At 40.8% G+C, this 18,619-nt stretch overlaps 1 protein-coding gene across 4 annotated transcripts in view; it reads right to left on the bottom strand.

Annotated features, from left to right (window-relative positions):
- ADCY9 (adenylate cyclase 9) overlaps positions 1-18,619 on the bottom strand; it is a 95,813-nt gene that overhangs the window by 34,721 nt on the left and 42,473 nt on the right. For 3 of the 4 annotated variants that reach the window (XM_074886384.1, XM_074886387.1, XM_074886385.1), the window contains 3 exons: positions 13,155-13,327; positions 7,739-7,843; positions 3,252-3,469 (listed from right to left, as the gene is read on the bottom strand). In XM_074886384.1, the coding sequence (XP_074742485.1) occupies positions 3,252-3,469; positions 7,739-7,843; positions 13,155-13,327 (496 nt within the window). The remainder of the gene's footprint in view (positions 1-3,251; positions 3,470-7,738; positions 7,844-13,154; positions 13,328-18,619) is intronic. The other variant, XM_074886386.1, reaches the window with a different exon arrangement.

Genomic DNA, 18,619 nt, shown 5'->3' with positions numbered 1-18,619 from the left:
CTCTTGAGATGCAAGACCAGCCAAACACACATCCCTAGACTGAAGCTCGAGAAGACAAAAGACTTCAACCATGAATATGGGCAGATACTTTATAACTTTTAAACATTCTGGCCTTGGCCAATATATTAAAAACATCAGGATACTCTGAAGGAATGACAGGACACAGTCACTTGAGTCCCCCTTCCCTCTTTCATTCTTCATTGTCTTCCCTCCCTCACCTCTCTCAGATGGTTTTAAGAACATCTTATAATATGAATTTTGCAAGCTTTTTTTTTTTTTTTTTAAATATTGTTGAATTCACTTTCTTCCTCCAGGGAAGCTCGACAGAGTATGGTGGTGATGTGCTGGAGCTGCGATGGTCTAAGGATGTAGGAAGAACAACCGAGTTTGTCAGTGCAGCACCAAACAGAAGGTATAACATGATGACATCAGGGCGAAGGCAGCATTTCTGATGTCAGCCAGCCATACCATGCCAGTCCAGCTCCATGTCAACAGTTGTCTGTCTCAAGAGGAAGATCCCAGTTTAGCCGACTAAACAGAGTCAAATGCATAATCTGCTTCCCAGAAGCCTCCCCCAGCACAAGTGATTTCTGTTTTCCCTGAATCAAGCAAGACTGGGAAGTGGGAGATGAAAGAAACAAACAAATTTTAAAAGTATTTAAACAGGAAACTGACCCAAGGAGGGGCTGAAAGGCTGCACAGAACCTAGCTTCGTATTTCCCTGGGACTCTGCTCTGTAAGCCTAAAGAGATCATTTGTAAGTACTGTCCTGATCAGCGCATGTGTACTTGTTTCTTGTACTTCAAAAGGTTTATAACCTAAGGAATATGTAATTTTTCTTGGAAACAAAAAATCTAAAAAGTGAGAATCCTTTGAGGGTATCCCCAATGAAATTAAACATTTTGTACTCTTCACTTTAGTCTTCTTTTAAAACACACAGTAACATGCAGATGACCATGAACAAAGCATGGTATTTTTACAGTCGTTGTAGTAAGGCCAGATGCAAAGCTCAAACTATACACTTTGCCAAATATATATAATCAAGTTGTAAGAAGACAGAAACTGTTAACTTCTATGAAAAGGATTCTCATATAATAATGCAAACATGCTGCACTAACACTGGCTTTATTGTTATTTTTAAAGACAACTGGAACTGTGCTGAGGTATCAGCTCCAAGGTGAAATCTCAGCATGCAAAGGCACTGGCCACTCATCAAACTCTCAGCCACACACCTGAAGTCTAGAAAGAAGCTGGGAAATGAAAAATATCACCAGTGTCCAGCATTTCCTCCAGGCTAGCCCTAGGCAGCTTCCTAATGCAGTGTACAGGCTCCCAAGTCCTCCCTGGATACGTTTAACTCCTGCTGGTGGTACAGGAAGCCTGCGGGATTAATTTATGCACCTTATCACCATATCTGGGTCAGGTACTTTCTGTTAATATAAATTTATGTCACAGATCAGACCACAGCATTGTGCACCACAGTGGAAATCGCTGCCCAATGCTCGGGGAAGCTCACACTTTGCGGCTGTTGGTTTGCAGTAACATAAAACCAAAGCAGCAAAACTCCAGTATTATTATTGCGAATGGGGTTTCAGGTAAGATGACCAAGGGGAAGTTTGGACTTCACCCCCCTCCCTGAGAAAACTCAATTTTCCCATCCAAACACCCTCACAGATACTAGCTTTGTTGAGACCAACAATACATTAACTTTTATGGTAGGGGTGCAAGAATGTTTTTTAAAATGACTTATTACATGTAACTTCACATTGAGAAATGTTAAAAAGGATTAATGTAAAACGGTAGGCTTAAACCATTTCACATAGACCTAATTAATCAGAAAATTATTTTTGGAAAGTTATGTTTACGTGAACTGAACTCAGCAGAGAAGTTTCCCTGGCAACAAGAAATGGCCCACTTAATATGGTAATGATGATATTTAATTGAGACCAAAAAAAAGCTAGGCTTTGACTGATGTCAAATCATAGTCCTACTTTTTCTCTTTCTGAATCAGAAAGAGTTATCCATTTTGTAAGGGGAGGAGGAAAGCACCAGCAACACAAGAGCTTGAGCTAGGTATCTTCAGCAGACCTACGGCATAAATTAAGCTACAGCTATAACTTAAAATTTGCAGCATGTTAGTTACATTTTAAACAACAATCCAATTTGTTCTTGCTGATTTCCGCCAATATTTGGACTTTCCCAATCCATCTGTCTTCTAATATTTGAAAATATCAGCTAAACACCTATTCTCAGCCACTAATGACAGACCACACACAGAGGGGGTAAAAAAAAGGAACCTAAATTTTAACTGAAGTTGGCTACAGGAGAAAGGCAATCTGAAAAGATCTAGAGAAGAGACTGGAGAAGGACTGGTGTCCCTCCCTCTCACTTCTCCCTGCTTTAGTCATGTTTTCAGCTAAGATGACAGTGTCCTTGTTCCAAGCAGCCTGGGGTCTATATGACCATACAGTTTCAAGGATATTTAGATGAAATATCCCTAATCTGAGTGGAAGCAGTGAAGCAAAAATAAGAATAGCCATAAATAACAACAAACTCAAGTTATCTGTTTTGTCGCTCCAGTCAAGTCACTGCCATAATAAGGGAGATATGGTTGTATGTTTACAAAAATCACACACTACTGAATTTTGGAGAACTTATTTTTCTCTGCCCAAAATAAGATTTATTTTTTTTTTTTTGTTTACAACAGAGAGAAACTAACTTTACAAAATGCTGTAGGTAGGTAGTAGGTCCATGAGAATTCACTCCTATTAATTCTGCTTCCAAGCCCAGTATGATTTCTAGGTATTAGTCACACAATGTTATCAGATGTTGTTCTTTTGCTACACAAGAATGTGAGTTTTGTGGTTCAGATTTTATGCTACACTTTTAATTGCAGAGGAAGGTCCATATTATGTGCATAAAGAGGACTTTTGAATCTAAAGATACAAGTTCAACTTCATGACGAGTCATTTAAATGAGTATTTTTCATTTTTGAAGACTCAACTGAAGAACGACGGAAATGATGAAAAACCTAGCTTTACATATTCCTGAGCAGAATGTTTCTGACATCAAGTTCCTACTGTAGTTGAAGCACAATATAGACTGAGATCAGAAAACATATGACATGTTATATGCTAACAATAATTATTATTGGACAAAAAGCATACAAATAAAGATTAAAGATATGGGGCCCCTGTTACTACCTTCTTGCCTTTACAAAATTTTATATTGTACAGCTTGATTTTCCTTACCTGTCTTCTTTAATCACATCCACAAAGTGAGCATCTGTCTTTTCTCTGATGTTTTTGAACCTCAAAGGAAGGAGAGCTGATTGATCCAGACTCACTCCACACCATTTTCCTTTCTCTTGCAACATTTCATAAAGCGAGGTTTGACTATTGCTGAGCTTTTCTTCCTGTGGAGGACTCAAAAGTCCATTTTGAGTCTTTGGACTGTGTCCTCCTGGAGCCTGAATGACAGAAAGCAAAACACAGGTGAGGAACATCAGTGGTTGAGAAGGTAGACAGAAGAGATTTCACAAAGCAAGAGTTGAACATTCTTCCCTCAACACACCGAGCTTTTACGTGATCATGTCAAAGACTTGCCTTGAAATCACTCACACCTTCCGTAAGTGTATGCCTCTTCAGGTGTCATTGTTTTGCTTTTTATATACCAAGTTTCAGAAAACAAAGTCCATTTTCACACATGCAATGAAGACCAACCACAAGCCCAAATTTCATTCACTCATCTTAAGGTCAAGATTCTTCTAAAAAGCTTTTTAAACACCTACCTAAACTGTGCTAACTTTCCACAGGTCATGAGACAACTTACCCTGCCAGCCCTTGCAGATCCTTCCACTCACCACTACAGCCCTGCTACTTTCCCAGACAGAGCTTCCTCCTTTCTCCTACCTGTGGGAACAGCCCTTTTGTACGTCTCAACATCCTACAAAAAATTTATTCTGCAAATTAAACTACGTTTTCTTCACCGACTAAGATATACTACTTCTTTCTGGTTTTCTTTTGTCGTTGTAATAATTAATACTACATTTTAAAATTTTGACATCAGCTTGCAATACAGCTTTGATACACAGTATTATCAATTCTGCTTTCATTTGTTTGAGAACACAAATTACTTTTAATCAAAAATCATGGAACCTGAAGTTCCATCCTCTACATTTTGTTTGACCTAGACCAATATGTACTGAAGTAACTCCAAAAGAATTAGACAACTAAGTACGGTTAGAATGAAAATGAACTGCAGTTAGTCAGGATCATTTTCAAATGCAAACATACATCAAACTTAGCATATCTGAATGTTCATCTCCTCGCCTCCATGTCTTATCATTTATCACATATCATTTATCCTCATCCTGAAACCCACTCATGACAGAAGTTTCTTCATTCCTGCCTGTACAGCAGTCAGCACAGCAGTGACAAGCTCCTCCAGAAGACTATTCTTGGATGCCACTGCAGTGACCATAAATAAATACCATAAATATCATCACCACCCCAACCATGCACTGAAATATGTTCCTTAGATTGTAAAATCAACTTAGTTAAAGTTAAGAAATATCTGGTTTCTGGCTGCCCATGCAAAATTAATTCAACCTCCTTGCATATCTATCCTGTAAAGCAAACGAGGCACATGAATATAGGCAGGTATAACAAAAGGTGCAGACACAACCAGCGAAGACACAAGACTAATGGAGCAGCAGGAGTATGTCACCTTGTGCAGGGAAGAGTCAGAAAGCCCTCAGGCTCGGCTTCCTATCACTGCCAAGACCTCAAGAGCTAGAGTCATAACAAGGTGTGTTGGAGTGGTTCCCTGGAGCAACAGGAAAAGGAGGGAGGTGGGCTGTGCTTCCCCTTCCTCCTGCCCGGGAGGGACGCAGGATCCCCACCCTGCGGGCTGCCCCAGTGGAGGCGTGAGCCTCGAGAGCCACGTGCTGGGAGCCAGGAGATGAAAGGATTCCCAGTCTACTCCCTCTACCACTCACAACAGTTGTTTTGGCAGCTTGCAGGTGTTCACAGCACAGTGACAGCAGCTGACGAAGTAGAATAGGAAATTCAGTAGTTACCTTGGTGTGCTGCCAATGTTTTGCTAAAGAACATAATCAACAGAAGAGAAAGGTGATTTCAGCAACACATATCCCAGTAAAAGCAGACCAAAACCCCTTGGACCGGAAAGGCACTTGCGTATGACAGAAGGGCACTCTCTGGTAAGCCAGAGGCACAAGAACTTCTCACATAAAAGGTCACCAGTTTCTTTTCTAAGGGAAAATATTGAGCAGCTTCAGAGCAAGTCCTCCTGCAACCCTAACAGGTTATCTAGCCTACCCAGAGGGAACATGGCTACGGAGCACAAGATGTACTGCAGAGCCAGGGTAACCTCTCTGGTTTTGAGATGAGGAGTACTAACAAAGGCAAAGCAAAAGCAAATTGTCCAACAAGTTGCTGGAAGTGAAGGGTCTTCATTGTTTGGTTTGTTGTTGGTTTTGGTTTTTTTTTTTTTTTTAATTTATGCTAAAGATAATATTTGCTCAGAGCACTTCCCAGAACAACTTGAGGCCTAAAAAAAACCCTGAAAAGGTCATAGTTATCACCTGTCTTCTTCTGGTAAAGAATCTTTCTCCTTTTCCTCATTCCTGCAGTAGCCACCATTACCTGAAAAGCAGCAACTGAGAGAACAGAATTTTTGCTATGAGCAGCTCAAATAAAATATATGGGCTCCTCTGCACTGTTTGCTTTCCCTGTCTGTTCTTCAAGTTCATCTGAAAAATGCAGTAAAAATTTCTGCTCTTTCAGAGAAGGTCAGCATGGACTTCTCTTGGCCTTTTCTCTTTAGGTCCTTGGCAAAGGCTCAAATCCCTAAGAAAATTCTTCCCTTCAGTCAGCTCAAGGTTTTCCTGTGCTGTCTCCACTCCGGTAATCGTAACAGGAGGGGATTAGAGTGTGAAACTGCTTGTGTGTAAGGAGAAAATCCCTATTTATTAAATGTTGTTAGCTCCAATGTTACTGTGGTTTCTGATGGCAACAGGCTGTACAGATTGTTTTGCGCACTCAGAGGTCTGATGCACCATGTGACGGTTTCCTCTCATGGAGAGACAGGGAGGCTCCAGAGGTGGAGCAGCGACGTGGCATGGGAAAGGAACAGACTCCAGAGATGGGTAGAGGGAGCTTATGGCTCTTCTTCCCAAGAAAGCTGAGACTGCAAAGGAGATTTGGAAATCAAATGTCACAGCAACTTTGTGCATGCAGCTGTTCTTTAAGCTTTTAGTGAAACAGGCATCCCAGGCTTACTGGATAGCCACTTAACTGCTCTGATTTTTGACGTAGAAATAACTACACCAAATCAAAGAAGGACACGTGATTTGGTCTCCACTAGCATGTTTCTTCCAGTGGAACTACAGACATTTTATTCAGCACAGTATAGACCTCTTCTAAGCAAAGTTAGATGACTTGCTGATTAACACAGACGAAGCTAATACAGCTGTAGTAGGAAGGAACTTATAGGATAATTCTGATGAAGGCAACATATGACACCAGGCAGTTGGTACCTAAGGAAAATCTCTGTCTGCAGTTGGTTCCTGGAGATCCCTGGCACGGGGGCAGAGGCAGCCCGAGGAAGAAGCATCTCATGCAGACCATCTTGGCAGCCTGAGAACATCTCCCACAGTGTTTTCTATCTTAAAGATCTCATGCTGTTTTGAGACCAGTACCTGCTGGCCACACTGCTCGCTCTCCCTCAGGGCTGAAGGGATTATTATATTTTTTTCTTAGGCTGTTTCCTAGGAACCCTGGCACAGCCCATGGCCTACTGCGTTACATACCATTTCAGCCCAGTAAGGCAGTCCCTGCTTCTGAGCTTACAATTTAAGGACAAGAGACAGCAGGTCAAATACAGAGAGTAGAGGGACAAACACGTATTAATGTAGTAGCCCATCAGCAGAGTAAGTGCTGGCAAGTTCCTCAACTAGCTCTATATGCGAGAAGAGTTGTAAAGACAGATGTGAAGAACAAGATAGCTATCTCTGAGCGTGTTTATAAAATGATTCCCCCCAAGGAAGAAAAGCATTAAACTTACTTGAAAATATAACAATCAGGTGATGAGCACTGGTACCCAGTTTGCATTTAGGCATGAGCTTAATATTCAGGAAGAGGTGAGAGGCGACAGGCAGAGCAGAGAGGCTACGAAGGCCATGAACAAGATGACAAATAGGCAATGTCTGGTATTGCAGAGGAAGTAGGTGGCTTCAGTGAGAATATCTAAGCAACAGGCAAGGAAAGCAATCTTGACAGCAGCATGCTGAATATGTAAGACGCTGTATTTGTCAATCAGAAAAAGGATGTGAACTGACTTAAAGGCTGTGAATTTCAGCTATGCGTGAACAGGAGTGACTGTCTTAGAGCTACGATGCAGAAGACATTGGCAAGACAGGCATAACTTGTGGCTAGGTGACACACAGCCAACTGGTGTAAGGGACGGAGAGTGTGGTAGTGTTGTTTGTGCCTCTTTCTTTATGTAGCCTCAGAATAATTTAGAGTCCAAATTTCAGGTCCTTCTCAGTGTCAAACTGGGGGGTGGGGGCTGGACTACATTTTAGAACACAACCGCTCCAACTCAAACTCAATTCTGCTGCTTAAGAGCTTGAAAGGAAAAGCAATGCAAAAATGAGAAAGCTACCTGAAGCAGGGAAATAAGGGAGAAGGAGGGAAGTGATAAATACTTAAATTACCTTCGTACTGTTTTTATGCTCATCCTGACAACCATTTTGGATAGCTCCTTCGTCTATGCTGACATCGCAGTGGGGAGCAAGGGTGGTACTACATGAAGGGCAAGGCTGCAATGAGACAAAAAAATTTTAGCCAGGAATGTTCTGGTGTCCTCGCAGTATTATGCAATTTGTAATTCGGTCCACTTGTATACTTGCGGCATGGTTAAAAGATAAACAAAGCTACAGAATGGGAAGGAGGGAGCAAAATTTGACTGGAACAGAATGCACCATTTCAAAAATAAATCACAGATTTTCTGTTTACTGAAGCTAAATCTAATCCAGGAAAGCTTTACTCGTGTAAGATCACAGATATACTGTAATCACTGCATACTAGCAAAGTACCTCCCCAAGAAGAATGAAATCCTCTTTAGTGAGAGAAGTGCAATTTTCTTGTTTAAAAACTGCCTGCAAAAGGATCTGAATGGCATTATGAGTGAAGACTTAGCACAAAATGCAGCAAAATTCAAAAAAAGCACAAAACACCATGATGCATTATGAACAGTACAGGGAAATGGAAAGCAACAGATCTGAAATGAATAAAGGGAAATACTTTTTCATATAGTGCTCTAAGACAGTAGAGTGGAGCTCAAGCTATTGTACATTGTTGGAGCCAAACACCCAGCAAATGTCACAGGAAACAAAGCAAGCAAAAACATCAGGACTTGTAATAGTGGCAGGTTACGCATTTTGGAAGCAATCTAAAATGTGACACTTCAGCTTTTAAAACAACCTAACCCCGTAGAGTTAAAATGTGATCTGCTTAAGGGGAACTAACCCTATATCTAGATCTTTCAAGTTCTTCATACTTTCCTCCAGTCCTGGCAACGTACAGGCAGGATCCTGCATGGGAGGGACGCTGTGTCTGATCCCTCCTTGGCAACTCCTCTGCTCTGGAGACGGTTTACTGTTACCAGGCTTGCCAGAAGTCTACTAATGGGTACAGAACCAGTCACGGGGAACGGCATGCTAAATTCAGCACGCTATATACTAAATGGTAGTAGGTGATCCACTAAACATCTTGATAATTTTTCCAACAAGTAACTTGAGTCTTTTGTCCCAAACTCAACACCCCATGTCCATTTTATCTGTCTATTTTGGACTCGGGAGGAACTCGTTCAAGCCTCTGTAGTCTATCATCCTCCCAGTCCAAAACCACAACAACTTCAGCCTTCAGGTTCACTCCTGATTTCAGAGACCAGAATGTAAGTCTTTTCAGAACTGACTTTCCACCCAAATCATGTGGCATGTTTAATTTTCAGGTTGTTACTGGACGGCATTTCTCCCAGCCCACCCTTCCTGTGGCTGCTGATCCACCTAATCACTCAACAATGCCTCTCAAAGGCTTTCAGGAAGACTCTTGAGCCTTCTTAGCAGCCAGCAGCCATCGTATCTCCTGTTCTCAGGGGCACAGTCCAGGCTGGGGCACTGAAACTATTATGAGTTTCCTAATCTGGCATCAGATAAGCAAGTTACATCCAGTTCTGAACCTGTACAGTCTGATCAAATACCGGCACACTTGAAGAAACTATGAAGTTGGTTCTCAAATGGTTTTGTTTAAATATAGTCTAGGACTAAATATCATGAATGCCTTGGCCACTTTGTGGAAGGCAATATTAGATGACTTTAAAAACAACGGGATAACGAGCCTTCTATGCTCCTAAAGCGTTAGTAGATTTATCCATGGCAAAAGTCAGTTAATGGTAATAAAAACCAAATACCTCTAACAAAAAAATTAAAAAAATACCCCTTTTGATCTTGCTAATAAGTCAGCAAGACCAGCTCAAACTCTTAGCTCCTGGGGTTAAACCAGAAGGCAAAAATCTCAGAAAAGAAGTCCAACCTTTTGAGAAGAGGCGGAAGTCCATCTGACTTACCCCATGTGTTCAAGTCAACATTGTTAACTTCCTTCTCTATTGTAGACATTCACACAAGCTCAGGGCGTATGTGACCTCATCACGATGAATAATACATTAATGTACTTTCAGCAAACATCAAGACAAGCAAAAGTACTTTCTGTTTTCATACCAAGTGATGATTAAAACATTTTTACAACAGCTTATGATTCCCTGTCAGGTAAGGGATTTTATAAAATACGACAGGAAAAATAAACTGACACCAAAAGCACTTAAGCAGGTTACAGTGTTTTCATTCAAAAAAATCAGCTGCTATTATAGGTTTACTTATAGTTTTTAGCCCCTATCTTCACCATTTTAATTACATACAGGCATTTTATTGATATCCATACTGCAATAAGGTCTGCAATAAAATGAACTACAGATACCCTGGAGGAGAGGAGGAAATACAATTCCTTTCATGTATCAATTACTGTTGCATTCTCCTTCCTGACTTTCCTTAACAGATCTTGTCTGCTAGAACATCCGCTCAAGCCCAAAATGTGAAAGTCATCCTTTGCATCCAATATGGCCACTTATTCCCTTTAAAACAAAAATATTTCAACTTGCCTGTAATTTTGCCCCTCCTACTTAGTCTCTTTTGCAGAGCTGGAGTCATCTCCTCCTACACTGACACTGTTTACAGCTTTGTATTTAAAACAGTTGGCATGTAAGTCATGATTCTTTTGCAAATTATCGTCTCCAGACCCTACCAGCAAGCTGCAGGCTTTAAAAAAAAAAAAAAGAAAAGAAAAAAAAATCCTGTAAAAAAGAAACCCACTCCTTTACAAAAATTGTGCATGATCTGCAATTAAATTGCATGGTTGTTCTCTGTGGGGATTTTTTAATATACATATTTATTTATTTTTTTAACACTGTAAGACCTACTCTAGCATGGCTGGCAAATTAAATGTTCCTTGAAAGCATCACCCAGCCTTCCTGGTCCACAATCACTCCAATAACAGACTACCCATCAGAGAGGAGGCTGGTGCACATCTGCAATCGAAAGCGTGCTGTGGAGTCTGGAATACCTGTACCTAGCCATGCTGTGAGAAGCAAGTACACACTGCACTGTTATGCTGCAACTACAGTCACAGAACACGTTTTTAAGCAAGTGCTCGGCATTCACGCGATTGCTTCATCACTATGCTATACGCATTCTGACACGGTTTGTGGCACGCATTATACGGATGCTTATCAGACCGCAGGGAAATCTGAGTTTGTGGTCATTCAAAATTCACTCCAGCACCCGTGTATTTTGGGCAAGACAGACACGCTATTTTCAAAGAGTTGTGAGGCCGCTTAGGAAATCACTGGCCAGACCTGCAGTGCTCCTGGTGATGAATAAACCCAGGTACCTGTAAGCATAAACTCGATGCAGCAGCTTTAGCACAATGGTAGATAGGGTATCCAAGAAGGCTGAAACTGAGCTGGCACTTATCCTAGATCATCTTCTGAAGCAGCTTCTTTTAGCTTCTCCTACACTTATTTGGATAGCCACGTTTGTACTTTTGCACTGTGCAGACCATCATTCAGCATTTAAACAGCAATTAACTGCCAGCCAAGATGGTCCCAGAGCAGAAAATCGGGGACAAGGCAGTAAACAAAACATCGTGGGCCAGCAGCATGCCCCTACAACGCACACTAGCTTTTTAGGAGTAGTGGTGCATCTGTACCTACCCTTCCACAGAGTAAGTCACCCCACATTTTAGAAAACACATACCATAGGCTGATCCTTAACAACAGATTTCATCTTGGACTTGGATCATTTTAACAAGTACCACCCCAAGTTAATACATAACAAATTTCATCAAATCCTAGCTGCAGTCAGGTCAGCCCTGTAGTTTGCTGTAGCTTTGCTGTCCCCCAGTTACAACTTACTTTGCTGTCTGACATTAACACGGCATCCTCGCTTTTTCTCAGAACAGCACCTTTAGTTTTACTGCTTTGTTCAATCTCTCCTCTCCCCATTCCATTCCACAGACCAGCAGCTCAGTAACACTGCTCCGCTTGGTACATTCTTCTTTCTTCCCTAGTTGAAATAAAGGAATTTCTACCCCTTACCGTCACATCCGTACCTCTGCATGGCCACACACCGGGCAGCACAGACAGGCTTATTTGTACAGATGCCCACTGACTGCTCTGAGATGTATTTTACTGCCTTATTTGCTAGTACCTTCACTGAAAGGCAAGAGAGAGCTGGAAAGCTGGTGCCTAAGGGATGCCAAATATATTCTTTCTTACACAGTAGAAGGAATAGAAAAGTATCACCAGCAACTTGGATGCAGTCAAACCACACACAGTGCATATTTTGGGGAGGGATAAAGATGGCTACAGTTATCTTTTGCAGTTAAACAGTCCTGGCTTGCTCTCTAAGGAGCTTACTTAACTCAAGACTGTATCTTTGGGCCAGCCTTCCAGCTGATCTCACTTGCGATCCAGTGTTTTTAATCCAAAACTTAAAACCGGGCACAGAAGCAGGGTAAAGGCACCCTACTCACGCTCTCCTAATCCAGACAACAAACATACTGGCAGCAAAAATGGAGTAGCATGGAAGTCACCCCCTCATCATCAACTCTGCCAGCTCAATCTCAAACTCGCGTTGAAGAGATCCTCTCAGGACTAAACACACTGAACTCTAAGGACAGTGACCTGCAGATGACCACCCATGGCTCTGACATTTTTGCCCAGCTCAGGCAACCCAGGACGAGGAACTCTTAGCACAAATGAAAGCAGAGAATAGACATCTGTTGTTTGAGAAATCTGTTCTGAGCTGGAAGATGGAGAGTAACAGCAAAGCTTCGAAGCAATACGCATTGTTTCACAGATTTCCTTGTCAAGAGATCTTGTGAGAAGTGTGAACATAACAAAATGTCACCGTTTCTCTAAGCCGAATCCATACAAATCATTGTCCTCAGTTCTAGATACAGGTTTCTAGAGCAAGAAGATAAAACACAATCTCATAACCTACCGGAGCATTTTCTCCCCCCACACAAACAATTCCGTTATCTTTTAGTGGGGATGCCTGTTATATACTCATATGAAAAAAAGGTACATGACCTGCACAATAGATGAACAGCAGAAGCAGGTTACAGCAAAAGCAGAAAATCATAGAAGTTACAGTAGCTGCATAAATTGTATTTTTAATTCCCCATAAAATCAAGACCATTGAAAAAACAGCATTGACCTCTCAGTCCTGAAATATAAAAAAGAATATTTATTTAAAACCACCTTTAAAAAGTGTTCACCTTACCTTAGGGATGGCTTGTCATCTGGCGAGGTGTTCTACTTTGTAAATTTTTTCATCCCTCAAACTACATTTTGTCACTATATATGCATATATACAGGTATACATACATATATATTTATATACAAACATATAAAGCAGCGCATAAACAAACCTGTAAGGTTTCCCCATCCACACATCTCTCCCTGATTTGCACAGTTTGAGATCTACGCTGCTTGGCTTTGAAACAAGAACTCACCTTAGTTTTTTCCGCATGTTTGAGGGTCTTTGTCAAGTCACCGGCGTTCTCAGCTGACGATGCTCCCTGTATCCTGGCTCCGTCTCTGGACTCCAAGCCAGGAAGCAAGGCTTGCGAACAGCTGCAGTGGGGCTCCTTCACCTTCTGACCAGAGATCAGATAGGTCTTCAAACCTACAGAAAAAAGAAACAAACAGTGAGAACTGAAGAAAGACAAAAATAACACTCCTTTGGACTTCTCAGATATGAAATACAGTAACTTTCAGAGCACTATCAAGGCTCAGGAATACAGCACACAAAGACAGTGGCTGGGAACTACCACCAGGAATACAAAGATGCTCTGTGTAAAGTGGTGGCAATTAGGATTGCCCAACATCTGCTGTCCCAGACACAGACTACTCAAACACAGCAACAGCCAGGATTGACATGTACTTTCTTTATTCCATTTCCACTCATGTACTTCTGAAAAATAGAGCTAAGACCGTATGTATTCTCTTCCAAGCTGCAATTTGAGCTCTCACATTAACTCTTTACTTCTGGGAAGGATTTGCAGTCTGTTTTTCACTGATATCTGTGTTAATATTCTGCTTCTGAAAAATCAGCATATATTCCTCCACTTGCTCTCTCCATTTGTCAGAGAGATGTCGTCAAGATTGCTTAATGCTGGTAGCACATTGAGAAAGGAAATGGCGTTTAAGTGCTAGAAATTCTGTTGGGTTTTGATAGTTAGTGCAGACTTCACATTTTTAAAGAACAAAATCCATCTCTCGCACGTACGCCCACACACGCCCTCTGCAACTGTTGTATGAATTGAAGCATAATTGGAAAGCAGATCCAATATTAAAGGCCAGGCTGGTAAATACCATGTTGTATCAAGCTGAGCTGTATCAAAAACCCGTTCAAAAAATAAAAGATCTAAATTTTGTTTAGAATATTGCTTATTTTACTTCCTTCAAACTTTGCACTATGATGTTCTGGGCTATTTCTAGGCACAAAGACTAGGAAAGAGCTACTAATCACACCGCTTTCTGAATTCAAATGAGTTAAATTTCATTGCCACTGTATGAGAAATCTCCCACTCAGCAAGGAAGGGCACTGACATGCTCCAAAAAAGCGTGGAGGTCATCAGCTCGCAGAACTGGAAAGCACTCGTTATTTTGTGGCACCAGAGACTGTTGTTCCATGTGATTCTGCAGCCGACCTCTCGCTGCCCGAGACTCACGGGATGGCTGCTGGCTTTCTATTTGGGTCAGCTGTGCAGCAACCCCCTCCCTTTTTCTGATAGTTGTCACCCAGTTGCAGCCAGACACATGACTGTCACAGCCATCGACTGCCTCTGTCCATAGGATGAAAGCTGGAAATAAATATGTCAAGTTACAGCCCTTGGAAGAGGGCAGGTTTCTGTTTCTTATAACAAGGTCATTCTCTCATAACCTTCTTTACAGACAGAAAATCATATTCTATAAACCTTTTTTTATGTCTGTAATATGTAACACAGACAGTACTTTGTAACCTTTCTAATAAAAGTAAGTTAGACATACTAATAGCAATTTTGCAGTTTCTCTGTTTATTCCACTAGTAACTTAAGCTCTTGAACGCTTCCACCACGAATGCAGAAACCTGCATCCATATTGACCATTTCCACCTCAGGCTTAAAAGCTGCTCTCATAGAGCTCCAAACTCCGGAGCACTCACGTCTTTGAGATGTTACTCTAGAGCAAATCCTTATTTTTATATCGTATATAGTAGCACTTGGATTTTATTTGGCAGTGCCACTTAATAAAATCCTGAGCTGCTGCTGGCTTCCAGATGTAGGGCTGTCTCTTTAAAACTTATATTGATGGGGGCTGCCATTTAAGGAATTCACCACAATCAGCTTACAATTATATGTTTACTGTGGTAAAAGCTGGAGCATTAAGCTTACTACTTCTATTTTCAAAAGCTACCTTAAAGCAACAGGAATTTTTTTACCACTCCTATTACTCCTCTGGTTTTTTTTCTGAACAAACATATTTTCTTTGTTTTTTGTATTTTTGAAAAGGCACTTTTTATGTCTTACTGTGCTGCACAGCATAATTATTTTGTCATTCTGTTGTATACAGTAAAATTATCTCCAGTTTGAGCTCCACACCGAAGAAAAAGGGAAAAGGCTACAGTACAGCAGTAATTAAAAATGTGTTTGGGAAAGCAGAATCCACCCTCGCCCCAACCTGAAACCACAGTGGGCTGCGGCTCCTCGACCCTGCTCCACCCCTCGTCCTTCCCATCCGTGGCAAACCCACCAGCCTACAGCCACTATGACATGTTTTGCCCCACAGGACTGAGCTGCAGGGTTTAAAGTTGGCTAAAATGGCTGGTTGTTGGCACCAAGAACTATAAAAATCTCTTTATTACCTCTTCGTGCTCCCCAGCCCCTGAACAAGAGGCGTTATTTGAAATGGGTGACTTGAAATTGGACAGAGAAAAGCCACTATCCTGCTGAATCACAGCATACGTTTAGCAAGAAGTCAGCAGGGCTACTCCTAGTGCTGAATGCAAGGTCAGGGTCTCCAGAGAGCAAATAACAAAAAAACGTTATTTTTTAAAAGTTTTGGAAAATTAGGAGGTGTAAGAATCTTTCATCTTTACAGAACTTTACTAACATCACCTACCTAATATTTTGTTTGTTAATAAATCCTGCTTATGATAAGAAAATTCAATTTGCTTTGGTATTCCTTGCAATTCTGTGTCACTTCACAAAGCCACTCCTACGTTCAGTCTGAAATATTTTGGTATAAAACCAGGGGTCATTAATTCAGAAGAACTGTATCGATGTAACAAAAACGTATTTCACAAGAACAGTACTCTTCCTCCTTCTACACGTCCAATGAATGAGTGCAATCAACACTGTCATTTTCCATACAAACGGTGTATGGAGTGAAAAACATTCACACCACCACCCAGCACGTTTAAATCAACTAGGTAACACCACAATCTCAAATGAATAAGTGAACAGAGGAGCTGCTATTTTATGTGAAAACCAGCAAACATGGTGCAATTTTGGTGCGTGTTGCTGCGCAACAATGTAACTCAAGACATGGCAATGAAGAAAGTGCTACGAGATGCCTGTACTGCTATTTATGAAATGAAAGCTCACCCTTTCTCCCCCCTCCTGCCATTCTCAATCTTACACTTACTTCCTTCCTCCAAATTTATTCAAAATAAATGCTGAAAAATAACACAACCTCAAACTGCCTGATAGCAAATCTGTACTCTGACAGGCTCTATCCTGCAGCGCATTTCTGCTTTTTCCAGAGATGGCTCTTGGAAGCAAAGACTGGGAACTGGCTACAACAACCCACCCCACAACATACCAATTTAACTTATATAGTATTTTCTGCCCTGGGGGAAAAATGAGCTACGTCGGTTATCTTTGAGAAACACAAGCCATTTCCTTCACATGTCTTCAAGTTCGGAAAATCTGTAAGCGTTATAAAGAGTAACAGCTCCTGCATGCTGAGCCAAAACTTATTTCTTGAATTCAACCATTTTGAATATTGACATGGCAGTGTTTGTAAAGTGTATTTTTGTCAAAACAGTTAACAGGTGAGATCTCCATAAAACTGTAGTGGGTTTATTAGTCCTATTACTGTTGAATTTTAGGAGCATTAGGAAATCTCTGTACTTGGTTTCTGTCTTCAGATAGCTTTTTTTTATCATCAGTGGTATTTCTCTGAACTTACAAAAAAATCATCCTGAACACTAAAAAATACTCCTAATAACAATAAAAAAAAATCATATGCATGTACTCACACACAAATTATTTTCTGTATGCACAAAAATAAACAAAAGTATAAATAAGGCTGTGTATAAACATCCCAGTCTTCAACCTGGTTTTGGTAGCGTGAGAAAACCCGGTTGTTGCAGAGCGAATGGAAAGTTCAGCAACGTGAGCGCAGGCAGGGGCAGGCAGAGGTTGGGGGCCCCCTGCCCAAGCGCTGCCTCCCTGCCTGCACCCTGCTAGCTGCTGGGTTATACCGGGATGGGTCAGGCTGCAGCAACTCTGCCATCTTCAACTGTAGCTGTGTTTGCAGAGAAAAACCATCTCAGATAATTAGTGGGAAGTCACTTGCTGGTAAGGTACAGGGAAAGGGAGAGAAAAGATGTTCTGGTTCTTCAAGTCCTTAATTAAGTCATTTATTTCCTTTCTTTCAGATCATTAATCCTTGTGACTTCTGGACAGAAGTTGCTGTTACACCAATTTAACCTGATTTTTACATAGGTAGAGGGCATTCCTACATGCATCTTTTAAAGATGGGATGACTTCTCCTACAGATCAAGAGATGGGGGATTAATACAAATACTGATAAGCAATTCCTCGGTAAAAGAAGATTCAAGGTTCAATTGTTGATGCTTCTCTGTACGGAATTAAAACTTTTTAGCCCTCTATTGATAGCAGACAGGAAAATTACTTTCTCTCTGGCAAAGTGAATGTGTCATACTTCTCACATCTCTATCTAATGAACTTCAAATGCTTTTGAAACCCTTTTTAGCACTTATTCTAAGAGACACCAAAAAACAATGGGAATATTTCAGTCATGGTCTTACTGATTCATTTAATAAAAATATAATCCCACTCTTCTTATATATCTCTGTTCCCGCCTCCACGAATCGCTTCACCTTTTTAGTTGCAGTATGGGGAAACAGAATTTAACTAAGAGGTGACCTTCCTTTCCAGAGTAAGTGCTTCCCAGTATACAGCCCTCTGTTCTGTAAGACTAGTAATATTCCTTGTATTGATGTAATAAAACACAAATAGTATTGATTATGCCCCCTTTTACCAAATAGCTTTATACTAATGCTTCTCCTTCATTATCTTTCCATCATTCCCCTTAGAGTCTACATACTTTAATCATTTAATCATATCTCTTTCCAAATAATCAAGTACAAATTTACAAAACTAACTGAGCTCTATTTTCACAACCCCCTACTTTTGCGGTATCTTACCTCACAAAATTAGAATTTGCATGAAAACTGTTCCATTGTGAGAACCACAGTGTCTCTCACCACTCCCACTTGAGGGCAAGAACTACTTTCCAGCTAGAAAGTAATTTTAATCACCTGCTGCAGTCCACTGTGATGAACAACATTAGCTATTATCTTTCAATAATTTAGTATCTCATTTTATATAACTCTGATACAAGTAACTAGTAGTGGTATAGCAAGGTCATAAAAAAAGCTTTGCAGTTCAGGACTGGCTTAGCTACTTTATTTCTGAACTGATGAGTGGTAACTCACTTTTGGGTCATGCTTCTCTGCAATCAATCAGCTCTTGCTTTCTCTTTTTAGAAATACAATGAAAAGTTTTCTCCACGCCTTTTAAAGACATCATCTTTGCACTTTGCCAAAAATCTGGGAGTGAAAATACTGGTATTCAGTCACTACCACTCCAGGGAAAGACCTACAGTTAGGTTTCCTCATACAATA

The sequence above is a fragment of the Strix uralensis genome, chromosome 16 (assembly GCF_047716275.1).
Source record: "Strix uralensis isolate ZFMK-TIS-50842 chromosome 16, bStrUra1, whole genome shotgun sequence".
Lineage (NCBI taxonomy): Eukaryota > Metazoa > Chordata > Aves > Strigiformes > Strigidae > Strix > Strix uralensis.
The sequence above is the reverse complement of the archived record's forward strand: the minus strand, read 5'-3'. Positions and strand labels throughout refer to the sequence as shown.